The sequence below is a fragment of the Streptopelia decaocto genome (assembly GCF_964273445.1).
Source record: "Streptopelia decaocto genome assembly, chromosome: 7".
NCBI lineage: Eukaryota > Metazoa > Chordata > Aves > Columbiformes > Columbidae > Streptopelia > Streptopelia decaocto.
This window is the reverse complement of record NC_138661.1, coordinates 56842476-56856711: the sequence shown is the minus strand read 5'-3', so window position 1 is coordinate 56856711 and position 14236 is coordinate 56842476. Positions and strand designations below refer to the sequence as shown.

At 35.9% G+C, this 14236-nt stretch overlaps 1 protein-coding gene across 1 annotated transcript; it reads left to right on the top strand.

Moving 5' to 3' along the window:
• Window positions 1-361: 361 nt before the first annotated feature.
• STK33 (serine/threonine kinase 33) lies at window positions 362-13512 on the top strand (the record flags this gene model as incomplete). The annotated part of the gene is given in 8 exon segments (XM_082059240.1): window positions 362-505; window positions 812-864; window positions 5961-5991; window positions 5995-6066; window positions 7265-7403; window positions 8397-8485; window positions 9104-9194; window positions 13433-13512. Coding segments are annotated over 8 exon segments (699 nt in total).
• Between the last annotated feature and the right edge of the window lie 724 nt (window positions 13513-14236).

The window sequence follows — 14236 nt, the reverse complement described above, 5'->3', positions numbered from 1 at the left end:
CTGTCATGTGGAAAAAAAAAATATATATTTTTTTTAAATTCCACTTCTAAATGCAACCAGCAATCTGCTTGCATAAACAAGATAGGCAAGCTGAAGTATCATTTTTGACTCTCTCTCTCTCTCTATATATATATATATTATTATTTTTTTTCAGATCTGATGTACAAACCAATGTACTGTGCTATGCCAATCTACTTCCTTGTCAGTGTGGCAGACAGCTGCAGTTGGAATACAAGGCTTTTGTGTTCCACTGGCCCCTTCATCTCTCAGGTTTTATTCTGCTTCTTCAAGCAGTGGACAAGTTCCTACCAGTCTCAGTGCTTTTATTTGATTTGGGGAGAGTCTATCTAAGACTGAACAGATGGCTGAAAGTAGTAAGGGGAAGACCATAACATGTGCCACATGCTCGGCCATGTTTGAACCAAGCAAGGTTGTATTTTTTTGCCTCCATTGCAGCAAAGGTCCCACATCTTCTGGAGGTGCAATAGCAGAGGCATCCAGCCAAGTAGCCAGGGACTGAGAGGGTAACAAATAGCCTCACCTTCGAAAGGTCCAGCTCATGTAGAGGAGGTAAGCAAACTGCCATTGGAGGTGTCTTTCTTTGCGATGGATTTTTGAAATTTGTATTCAAAATAAGGTATTGCTTCATATTCTACAGTCACTTTTGCTCATTTCTCTGAAGCAAAGCGAGGATTATATTTCTCAATTAATTATTTAAAGCATTCTGTAATAGAGGAATATCTCTACCACAGAGAATGTTTTTGGACTCTTGCACCTAATGACAACTTGACATTATTTTTGATATTTATAGAAAGTTCTGGATTCCAAGAAATTCACAAAAATGCAGAGGGGTAGTTACACCAGGTAGGAAAGATGGGAAATTCACAGCAGAAGCTTTTCACTGTTTAAAAGATTCAGGTCATTGGAAGATGTGCTGAATGAACTTACGATGCTGAACTTTAAAAAACGTTTATTTTTTTTAGACATTTAGCATTGTTGTTTTACCTCAAGGTAATATAACAAATGGAATGAACTATGTAATGTTTTTAAATAGTGTAGTGGTTTCTAGAGATATTTATCTGGTGATATCATGCCTTAATTCTTGAGATTGGATCAATTCATGGAGAAGGTTTGTCTGCAAATATAACAGATATATTTCCTTACCACTGTATAAACTGGTGAAGAAATGCATGCTCTAAAAGTCTTATTAGTTCTACAAGTAGCATAACAGATGTTAGTGTGTGTTTATCGTTTGTAAAGTTATAAATTAGTCTAAGGATTTAGGTCTGAGTAACTATGTAGGAAAAACAACAAAGGAGTGAGTAAAACTCTATTAAATCCATGTCAGAAATAATCAGGTGATACCTAATTAGTTAATCCATCCTGTGGTCAGTGAATACATGCTCATTCTTTTCTGAATTTGGTTTATTTGTTGGCTCAGCCCCTGACGAATTGACCCCTGAGGTCACATGCTTTAAAGCTCTGTTGAATGGTACTTTAAGTACAACTAACTTGATTGTTAGAAATACTGGGAATGCACACATTCAGTTGAAGCTAATGGAATTTGCATGCTCATCATATTTTGAAAATCAATCAAGCTTTTGTTTTAGTTGACAGAGTTTGTACGCAGTGGGCAATTTTCTGGTTTTCCTTCTACCCACTGTACCTGTGATGTCTCTGAAATGTGATACTATTCAGCTGTATAATAGTCTGTAAGCGTTAATACTATACTAATGACAGAAAGTGAAAAAATTTAGGCAGAAGCTGGATTTTAAGTTGATTGTCTTTAATTCCTCCATAGTTCATTCTTATTGAAATACAAAGTCTCTTTTACTCTCATTCCTGCAGTAGTTAACACATTGATGGAGACATATGTATCTTGTATAATAATGCCTCCTTTAATATTGTAGGCTCTAAAATTGTTCAGTTGAAAACTTTAAAAGCTTTTGTTGGAGGAGTTCTCTATAATACACATATCTGAAAAGAAAATGGAAAGAAGCTCTGAAGCTGAAATTTCAGAATAAAATCCATAATTTTGAATACTAACATGAATGGGCCCCCTTCCAAGTAGTATTTCCATGTATACATTTCTTTATATTCATATACATGTGTATAAAGTAGCTATCATCCTAAACTAGTCATGTCTGAATTTACAACCATTTATTTGCTTTTGTGAATTATATGGTTAGTAGAAGGACATAAGAAGTCTCAACAAGGAAGTTAGAGATGTGTTGCCATAGATATTTGTGATACTACAAGAGCAATACCAGATTATATTGGATCTTTATTACCCCTAGCAACTGAACTTGTGGTAGCTCTCTAGTTTGCTATTTCATTGCTGGTGTCTAAACACTATCCCCTTTCAGATCTCATAGGAATTTAATGAAAATACATGAGAATGTTTGATTAAATGACACTCTTTTTATGTGAAACATGCTTGTTATTTTTGGTATTGCATTCAGGGAGTGCCACTTTATTAAGAACAGTTTTCAATATGCAAATTCTCTAGTACAGACAGTTTTTGCAATTCCCAGGCTATAGGCATAATGGAAGGTGTTTTTTTTTTGTTTGTTTGTTTTGTTTTATTTACCGCTAGCATTTATACAGTGGCTATCCACTCTCTGTCTCGGTAGCTGAATTGCTAGCAGGGTCATTATTACCCCAGGCTGACTGGAGAAGTCAGTGGGTTCAGCAGTGGATGAGGAAAGCCAAGCACAAGCATTGCTCTGTGTTGGATTTCCATCTTCTGCAGATTATTTCATCAGCTGCTACCACTTAAGAATTTGCTTCTTCCTCTTGTTCCCTTCACAACTTTTGTAGTACCTCTGGCTAAGAGAAAGTGTTCTACTCATGAAAAAACATTTTGGAACCAATTTCAGGTACCTGAGATAAAGATGTGAAAAATAAAGGGGAAAATTCCTACAAAACAATGGGGACACTTCCTAGAAAGCATGTGGAGTTTCCTAGAAAGCACAAGGTAAAATTCTGGAAAGCAGAGGAGAGATTCCCTAGAAAATGGGGAGGGTCTGTCCTGGAAGTCATGAGAGTAGTTCCTGGAGACCAGTGGGGATGGTTCCTACAAAGTAGAGGTGAGATTTCTTTGTAAACATACGAAAAGCCTCCTGGGAAAAGTGAATGGAAAATTTTGTAGAAAGCAGCCAAAAGGAGTTTCATAGAAAGCACATGAGAAATTTCTGGAAATCAGTAGGGGGAATGCATAGAAAGCAGTGGGAGGAGCTGTTAGAAACCATTTGATTGGTGGGAATTTGTGGAAAGCATGTGGGAAAATGGGAAGCTGCAGGGGAATTTCCTAGGAAGCACAAGGTAAATTCCTGGAAAGTAGGAACAGAATTCCTGGAAAGATAAAGGGGATTTTGTCAGAAGCACATAGGAGGAAACACTTGCAGAACAATGGAGGGATTTACTGAAAAGGAAAGTGGGAATGCCTAGAAAGTTGAGAGGGTATTCCTGGAAAGCACAGGGGGAAGCCTAGAAAGTGGAAGGTAGAAAAAGGAGGAGAGCAGGGTGGCATGTGTGCGTAGAACACCTGCAAAGGTACAAAGCACCCACAGAATTCCCAGACAGCCAACGGGGGATAGTCTAGAGATCACACTTGAAATTCCTGGAAAGCTGGGGTGTGAATTCCCAGAAAGCTCATGAAAAGTCCTATAAAGAAAAAGGGGAATTCCCCAAAATAATCTGTAAAATTGTGGACATGTGGAAAGTTTCCTAGAGAGCTGAATGTTAATCCCTAGAAAGCAGAGGGATATGCCTGGAAACTAACAGAGTGCATTCCTAGAAAGAATGAAGTAAATTCTTACAAAGCACATTTTGAGATGGGTACTCATAAAAAGCAGAAGGGGAATTTTCCAGAAAGCATGTGGGAATTTTATGGAATTCCAGGCTATTGCCAGTGATGGGGTGAGGTTATTTAGATGGGTGAGGTGACTGAGACAGCTTGGGTGGTGGAGTCAGGAGTCCCACCTGACCCTGGCAGGGGTCTGGGTACCAGCAGCAAAGTCACAGAGTGGTTGCTGAGGGTGTTGAATTGTGGTCAACATGCTCTGTGCTCAGACATTGACACAGAGAAGCTGAATTCTGAACCTCAATCTTACCACAAACTATAATTTGTAAGTGTTTTGTTTCTGAAGTCGTGTTTGTACTCGTGTTGTTGTACTAAGTTAAAAATATGCTGGCAATTTATTTTCACACTGACCACATGGTTCTTAATATTTCAAAATTGCACCTTACTTGTTACCACTCCAGGACTGTGGTTAGTAAGGTGACAACTCATGGTGCTTTGCAAAGTGGAGTGGAAAACTCATACTGAACTCTACAAGTTGCTGGGCTTAAAACTTTGGCTAAGATGCATGAAGACTGAAACAGAGTCAGTAGGAAAATGGTAAATACTTTTGTTAAAAAATCAGAATGCTTCTCTGCTATGAAAAACATTTTAAGCATTTTATTGCAAAGTTTTGTTTGTTTAAATTAATGGATAATAAATAAATTATGTTAAAACTTTATTAAAGCTGAAGTAATTTTTTAATGATTATCTGTTTCCTTATTGAATCTATTCTTTTTGAAGACAACTAGGACATGGCAGCCTTGTGGTTGTAATTGGAGTAAAACACAGGACTGCAGTCAAAAAATGGGCCGTCAAAAAGTTAACAGGGAAAAAGTAAATATCATGTAGACAGGTGATTTTCTTTAAAGCATTCTTAGCTTTCTTCTGATCCAATGATTTTTTTTTTTCCAATATCTGTTTGAGCACCAAGATGTCATATTAGATGCAGACTTTCTTTTTTTCACCTATGTAGATGTTTATTTTCATTTTTAAGATAGAATTTTGGGTCTTAGTCTTTTCCCCTGTCACAGAAACTAGAAACAGCGTGAGTTTGTCTAACTATGTAAGTTAGGGTTGTTATTCCTTCATGAAAGAATCACTGAAAAGGTGTTTGTATATTAGATTCCAAACTGTCTAGATCTGATCAAAGAATATATGCATTTGGAAGGTGTTTCTTTTTAAAGCATTTGTTTTAATTTTTAAAAATAAAGTAAGGTATAAATTAGGAAGACAAAGCTTTGCATTCACAAATCAGTATGAATACAGCGGTACAAATTTACGCCTAGAGTTTTATGGCTGCCTGATGAATCCTGAGACTCTCAATTTACCGGGTGAAAACTCAGATACATTATTTTGTTCCTCTTGATATTCTAAACTTTTCAAACTGATAATTTGCAACCATAAATTCTTTTAAATTGTGGTTTATTTAATAAGTTGGAAAAATACTGCACTTTAGCACAGGGCAGCTGTGGCAATCCTGGGTATGATTACATTTAAATGGGATACCCTCATATAGGGTAGACTGGATTGTTTCACCTCCTTTATACCTCCCTAAAATCCATCATGTTTCTGGTGGGTAGTAAGATGCTTGGTGCTCTGTAAAATAATTTTTTGCTCATTTGGTCTTCTTCAAATATTTGTGAGATCATGGGTATTATCTCCACTGACCTTGCCAGCTTCCAATGTGAATAATTGTATTTTGTTTAACTCCATTGCCCCAACATCTTTATTTTGTGTTGGTGTTAGGTGCTTATTAAACGTCACCTTTTCCATATAAGTAAAGTCATTTTTATTTTTGTTTCATAGGTCTATGGTGTGTTTTGATAGTGTGAAAATGGTTGTACACAATCACAATAATTTTCACACGACCCAAACTTGAAGGCTTACAGGGCATTTCACGGAATTGTGCATTTAAAACTGTAAGGTGTTACAGGCCAGATTTATTAGATCAATGGCAACAATCTTGTGGGATGCTAGGATTTACTTGGTAGAAATATTTCAGGATGTAAGACCTATTAATTTATTGAATACATTCAATAGCTTTTAAAAAATTAAATTGTTGTTGAAAAAAATAATATTGCTATGTTTCTAAAATGTGTTTCCCATCAATAACTAGGGGTGGAAGTTCTGCCATGAAGCTACTTGAATGAGGAATGAGCATCTTAAAGAGAGTGAACTATGATAATATAATACACTTAGAAGAGATGTTTGAGACACCAAAGGTAAGATTTCATTAGTTGCCTCACTAGTGTTGGTAGACCGAGAAACAAACAAACAAAAGAACCACCCCCATCCCATGGTAACTCATCATATATCTTATTTAACAATTTTGTAATCTGACAAAAATCTTACAGCTCTTGACCAAAACATCATGAAAATATTAATATTTTATTTTCCTCCAAATTCCTGATGAGCCACTCTTGCCAGAAATATAAACCAGAATTTCAAAAGAGGACAGAACCAGCTTATGTCATAGGAAGTACCTGTCTAAACCTGCTTTGTTGGCTGGTCTCTGATAGGCACAGACAATTACTGCAGCCTAGGTTTTCATGTCTTAATTCGTCAATTCTCCTATTTATTTATTCCCTATTCTATTCTTTTCAGAACCATTGCAACAATGATTAAATACAGTCAACATGAAAATTACAGTGTTATTTCTTTCCTGTGCTCATTTGCTGTAGGGCTCTATAAGGAAAGGGCTCCTCTTGTGTGTCTGTAGCTTTTCTAACCAGGGGGAACATCAGTCACTAAGTAGTCTTTCAAATTTTTATAGATGTTTGTTCTTTCAGTAATTGTTATAAAGCCAAAGAATGGTGGAAATCTCATTTTTTGAGGTTAAATTACTACTATTTTGTCTTTAACTTACTGTATTACTTGTTGGAAAGGTGTCATTGGTGAGCTGCACAGAAAAGATCTCAGGACTTTATAAGGGCGGCACAATATTATAAATATTGCAATAACAGATGTAAAATGACATTTGCTGTCAGCTCTAAGTGTTTGGGGGGTATTGAATTGGTCAGAATTCTCATCTGAGTACTGTATTGTAGTTTTCATTCCTAGTTGCTGAAAAGTTGTATTTTATATTTTTTTCAAATGTTGGTACATTCTTAGGCTTTGTGTAAAAGCTATTGATGATGCATTGAATGGCTTTATGATAAAGCTATACTTGCTGCTTATTTTGTATTTTTATACATTTTTAAAATGTATGTGTTTTGAAAGCTTGAGAGTTTGTTGTAGTAAGCACTGGCAATATTTGCAGCAGCTCAATTGTGTTTTATTCATAAAATACTGATTGTATTGGTGTTCTAGGTCATCACTGCAGCTGTCGCACTGCTCTTAATTATATATATTGTTATTACATTAAAAGAAACTAAACTCAGAAATAACAAAATCATTACAATCTCTCTTGATTGATATTAGCAGATGTATCTTGTAATGGCGCTGTGTGAGGATGGACAACTTGAAAACATTATTTGTAGTAAAGGACATTTTACAGAAAATGAGACAAGACACATCATTCAGAGTCTTGCTTCAGCGATAGTGTATCTTCACAAAAAAGCTAATTAGTTCTTCTATCTCACCCATATGTTCATTGATTTTGAGTGTTCATACATTTAACAACAGTTACTGATTCCTATTCTTATCTATTATTTATTTCACAGTATAAAGGCAGTCTGGTAAAGAAAAAGCAAAATATGTTACATGAATGGTTTTTTTAGAACCTTATTTGTTTTACATGTGCAATAACTTCTACCATTTTTATTTCTGTTTCTGTACCGTTTATGGATAATAATAAGTATTCTTATTTCCTAACTTGCAATTGCTTTCCATTATAACATTATTTTTTTAGTTGTTAAGTGTACAGTATATGTTGCATTTAGGATTCAGTAAACCCCAGTGTTTTCATCTGCCACACAGAAGCATTTAAATTCCACACAGTCCATAACAGATTTAACTGATCCAGCCAAAAATTTAAAATTGGTTGATAGTGTAGGATTGTGAACAATTCTGGATTTTTTTACACAGAAATTCTGAGTCTGTCTGTTACAGAATGCTACTTCCAGGAATTCTTTATTTACTTTTTCTTTTTCTTTACCAGTAGAGATATATATGGTTATGGAATGGTTCCTTGGTTAGAGCCTTGTTTCTTCTGTGTACTCATTGGAAAGGCAAAAAGCATCTGCTGGTTTTGGATATGAAAATGAACTCCAGGTATAAAAATATGTGCAAACTGGATAATTATACAATATAAACTCTATTTTTTAAAAAAAAATGATGTGAGATATTCAACCAATATTAAAGACTGAACCAATATGAACTTTTTCCTTTGTTTACAGGACTGTGCAGAGGAATGAGATTTGAAAATCTGACATACTTATATCACTCCCTGGGTGAAATGGCAAAGATGCTTTTCATTAGGCTTCCAGTAGTTCAAAGTAAAATGCACTGGAATTGCTCAAAGAAATTACTCAATCGTAAGAGTTTAAAACATTTCTGTCAGCATATCTTCACTGCAACTGATAACATTTTAGTTCTGACTCTCTCTTGGCAGATATTGTTCACAGAGAGCTAAAACTAGAAAACATTTTAGTTAAAAGCAGTGACATCAATGAGGCAAATGAAATGAGATTAAACATAAAGGTAAGATGACAATTATAGCAGTTCTGCTTCAACAACTGGTTTTAATATCCAGGTATTACTGGGAGACCTGACTTTGATACCTATTAGCAGCTTTTGAAATAAGCTACTAAATGGTCTTATTAGGGGAAAAAATAATTTTGGAAGCCACTGCTAAAAAAGGCTTTTTAAAAAAATTATTATTATTTTTTTTTTAAATAACCATAATTCGAGGTCAATATAAAAAAATCCTTAAAGTGATCATACCTTGCTCATATAGATAAATGAGGTTCTGAAGAAAACAAGCAATGATTTATTTCAAATCAGCCCTGGAGTATGTTTGCCTAGACACGTTCCTTCTTTCCCTTGCTATTCTGGAAGTTCCAAACTTCTGAAATTGTTCATTGGTTAAGAAATAGAACAATATTTAAGATTGTTCCATCCTTTAAGCCTGCCTTGGAAGGTTCGTGGCTACTTAAAACTTCGACAAAGTTGACAGGAGACATTACTGACCAAAGAATCTGAAATCAAATGCGTGTGGTTTTTGCAAACGAGCCATTGGTGGCCAGAGGTAATCAGAGATTCAAAAAACTGGTTTTATTGGAAGGTAAAGAATTCTTTTGAACTCCCCATCTGCATAAGATAGATGGAAGAACTCCATATTTCTCAACTGCTCATGGGAAAGGAGGTACAACCGTTCCACACCAGCTGCGGACCACCAACCACCGCCTGGGTCAGCCGATGGAGGGGATGCTGTCACCCCACTCACTACCCAGTTCCTAAAGCAGACAAGCAAGCAGGTCCCTGCAGCGAGGACAAACAGCGACTCCAGCTGACTGGATGTCCCCAGGGTGCCCACAGGGACAGACTGTGCTGTGCAGGGAGCTCTGTGACCAATACCTGCTGCCTGAGTTAGGGAAGACTTTGATCAGATCTTAGATGTAGCTCATCAAGTATTCATTGCAACCTCTTAGATGATATGCAGAACTCATTTCTTATTTTCTCATGAGCTTTACCATGCCCTCCATGCAGATAACACCCACTCTGCATTTCCATTCTACATGATGTTGTCTTCAAACTGCCTCAGTCTACCTTATATTATTGCTAAGTTCAGTGCAAGTAACACATTCCATTGCTACCAAGTCAGCTTTTTCTCTGTTGCTGGGTGTTTTTGAAGCCAACACTGCTACCTGAATCACAGCGACTCCCTCTGGTTACATAAACCTAATTTGTAACTTCTGATGTGCTGCAGAAACTTTTAGGAATCTCCTGTTAAACAACAGGATTAAATTCTAAGCCAGTTCTTTTCTTAGACAATTCCCATCCAAACAATTTGTTTATGCCAGTGTATAACACTGATTATTATTTGGTGTTGAAAAAACCCACAAAACCAGATAATTACCACATAGCCTGTCCAAAACGCATGCTTTTCAGAGTTTTTTCCTTGCCTATTTAGGCAATTGATGCCTTGCATCCCAGAATATAAAGATTTGTACTCCTTTCTGATCCATACTGCATACTCTAATATACTTCATATCCAATATAGCATTCATTTTTTAATTCTATAAAGTTGTTTTCCTAGATAGTATATACCAGCAGTGCATTTTACACCTTGCTTATAACAGAATGAAGAAAAAAAAAAACCTTTTTGAAGGAAGATGAGTAGTCTTTCTGACATTTCTATTGACGATACACTACTAGTATTAAATACTTCTTTAAGTAAGGGGGTGGCATGGGATGAAATTACTTTCTGATTTACTAATCGTGACAGAAAGATAGAAGTTCAACACTGGAAGGGACCTTAAGTCATTTGATTTGTTTCTCTGTCCAAAGTAAGAAGCAGCTGTGCTTAAGTAATTTCTGATGACTTTTTGTGTAAAGTGTATTTAAAGACCTCCAAGTAATGGAGACTCTGTAATCTTCCCAGGCACTCTATTCTGATGTTTCATTATCCTCCTAGAAATTTTTACTCCTGTCTGCCCTGAACCTTCAGTTTGACAATCAGCTTAAAGTTATACCTACAGGACAAGATCTTATAACTTTTTTTCATTATAAATTTTCAGTTAACCCATCTGCAGTCACATAATTGCTGGAGCTGACCTGAGGGGGGTGGTGGGAGCCAATGTGTGGGACTAAAGAAAAGAGCAGAACTGCACTTCACATTTTCAGACTCTTATTTCTCACCCTGTCCATCATGGATATGAAGAGCAGGTAGCCACCTTCCTATTTTCAGCAATCTGATATCACAATTCTCCCCTGGTCTCTTGTTCTTCAGACTAAACAGGATGAATTTTTCCAGCCTTGTCCTGCATTTCTGATCTTGTGATTGACTCGCCATGCTTCATTTGATACCTATTATGCTAAAATGGGAGTATCTAAAACTGAGCACAATATCTAGTTGAAGCCTTACCAGTGATGGGCTGAGTGGAAGGACAGTTTTGAGTGTACTGCAGACCTTAGACTTGCATATAAAACACAGGCGATGACTGTCTTTTTGCAATTTATTTAAGGACTCTGAAGTCCAGATAAGAGAACAAGAGGTAAGTGCTGGGAATCAGGCCATTAGCTTGTTTTTCACCTGGCAGATTTGAACAGGCTTCTAACCCAGACAAGAGGAGGAGTGTTGGCCTTGGCCTCCTCAGGAAGGGCAGGGATGCACAAGGAGATTTTACCAGAGTGGCTGTATTAGGCTAATCCTGCCTTGCACAGGCATTGTCTGGTAGCACTGGAACTGTTAACTCACGTTCAGTTCGTGATTCACAACAGTCCTGGAGCTGCTGCCTGACCAGCTCTTCTTGTGTTTGTGTTCTGAGCTTGTCTTTCAATATACTTACAGTCATTCCTGGCTTGATGTTGTCTTCAGATTTAATGAGCATGTTCTCTCTTGGATCAGACAGGTCATCAATTATAATGGTATCATGCCTAGGACAGGCACCTACAAAACATCCCTTGGTGCAGACTTCCACTTTGACAATGAACAAGTTGCAACTACTTTCTGAGAAACATTTTTTATAAGCATATGTGCATTGTTCCTGTGATATTTTAATGTAGACAGTATTATGAAAAACGTTTCATGAAATGGTATCAAAAGCCTTGCTAAAATAGAGACATAAGATACTTAGTGTTCCTCCTCTAACCCCGAAGCCTGTCAACCTGTGCAACATGGAGATTTGTTCATGACAGGTGCATAATGGCTGTTACTTACCTCTTTGTTTTCTTCTAGGTGCTTATTATTTCCAGTATTTTCCTGGGAATTAGAATTAATGGGATGCATCTGTAATTCTTTGCTGCCAGCTTTTCCACCCTCTTACGGATAGGTACCATGATTGCCTTTTTCAGTTTTCAAGTATTTTACTTGCCTTCCACTAATAGTTTTTGAACCACTAATAGCTCTGAAAAGTCTTGTCAGTTTTTAAAGTACTCTAGAATGAATTTCATCGGTTATGGCTGATTTTAAAATTTCCAGCCTAAGTACTTGCTAATCTTTTGCTTCTCTGTAAAGAACTGAGGTCTTGCCCCTGTGTCATTGATATTGATTGTGCTATCCGCTGCTTGCAGTTGACATTTTGGCTAAGATTGATGTAAGAAGACATTAAATACATTTGCCTTCTGAGTATCATCTATCAATTGCATCTTGGTTGAATACAGTACCAGCCTCTTTATTCACTGTCTTCCTACAACTTGTATACTTATAGATCATTTCATTTTTAGTTATGTCCCTTGTTAGTTGCTCCTTATTTTTCCTTGCTGTTTTTACCTCTCAATGCTTATGTTTTCATTTTGTTCCTATTTCCATATTTTGTATGCTTCCTTTTTGTGTGTGAGACTTCTGGAAATTAACCAGACTGGTTTATTAATTAATAAGAAAAAAATATAAAAGTAATAGCAATTTCCTGATTCTATAATTTTTATTTTCTGTAGGATACATATACCAGCTTACAAACTTTTGTAAGTTTCCCCAGAATGTGAATAGCATGAATTACTGCTGGTTTAAAATGTTGTCAAAACAATCAACTAAAAATGAGATGATACTGTAGGTTTTGGCCAGTTTGGTAATGTTAATGGTAAGAATCTCCTTTGAAGTCTTGTTTTACCAGTTGTGGTATTATTAAACCATTAAGTTAACCCTTTTAAGTTGACATAATGATTAGATATCTGAAGCTTGGTACCTACCTAAAACATAAGCAACTGAGATGATAGTTAACCAAGCTTTTTGATTTCGTGGGACAACACCAAATAAAATAGTCTCTGTCAATCTACTCTTCTATTGCATGGGGGTTTTTATCTTCTGTTCCTTACTGTGGCTGTGTCATCTCCATTGATTCTGGAAGTGAAGACCATAGATTTTGCTGTGAACTCACAACCACTTTTCCCATTATATAAAAGATAAAATATCACTTAGATGGCCCCCAAGCAGCATCTTTTTGACATGTGACTGAAAGAATATAAAGTGATTGGTGAATACATTATAATTTATGAATTTTTAGTCTATGATATAAATAAATATATTTGAAAAGTTCCATTTTAGAATATTTTGGCATTGATTATGATATATTCAAGCTACTATGTGCAAACAGAGGCTCTTGTGTTTTGCAGAAACCCTGTGTTCTTATGTGCTACACTCATATCTGGTATAAAAAGAAAAGTTGGTATGGTGTTTTGCAGTACTTTAAGTCAATGTGTTATGAATACTGCTTTAATAACTTATTGTGGGGAAAGAGAATACTAAGTTTAATCATACAGCTAATGTCACAATGTCACCACCCCCTTAACAACTAAATGATAAAAGTGAGGATGCATCAGCATGAATTGTTAAGGTCTGTACATTATTCATTTAAACATCTGCTGTTGGTTCCTCTTTACATATGGGAATAAATTATACCACATCAGCACATTCTTCATGCTTTGTGTTTAAGCATTTAAAAGTTTTTTTTGTATTATTAATACTATTTTTTTCTGCTTGGTTGGCAGCCCGTGAAGTTATCAGTGCCTGTGACTACAGCCAACAGTGTGACATTTGGAGCTTAGGTGTCATTATGTACATGCTGTAAGTAGCTTGTAAGAGTAATATAAAATGTACAGACCCATTTATAATACAAGTACTTACAATTTTGCACTGAAATAAAAAAATAAATCTGTATGCTAAATCTTCACAAAAGACTGAACTCTTTTAATTGCTTGTATGTTAACATTACAAATTTTTATGCAAAATAATGCAAAAGGTACAGTTCAGTGTTAAAAATTGAGTATTTGACTTATGAACCACCTTATAATCCTGAAATGACAGAAAATTACATAACATTGCAGTGTAACACCAGAAAACTAAAGTGAGAGTTTGGGTCTCTCTTTTTCATGTGTTGGTTGGACCTATATTTGAGAACTAAGTTATTGATTTACAGATTACTGGTCAAATCCTCAAATGGATTGCATGAGCCATGCAATCAGTGTAAAGGCTTTTCTTCTCCATCTCTGGCTGAGGTAACTGTAACCAAGACATTAGAGGGCTGCCAGGTCTCCCTGTATGGATAATCTGTGTCCTTTGAAAGTTTATTAGTCTGCTGTTATTAGAGGAAAAAAAGAAATTTTGCATTTGTAGGAGTGTGTACATATTTTTATTGAAGGCTTCCATAATTTATAACATTTGTCTCAGTAAAAAAATAATAATTCCTCTCTGAAAAGTCTTATCCTGTCTATACTAGCTAAATAATAGTAATTAAAAATAAACTGAAGCAAAGTACATGTTTCCTTTCATATGATGCAGTTCAAATCGAGAGT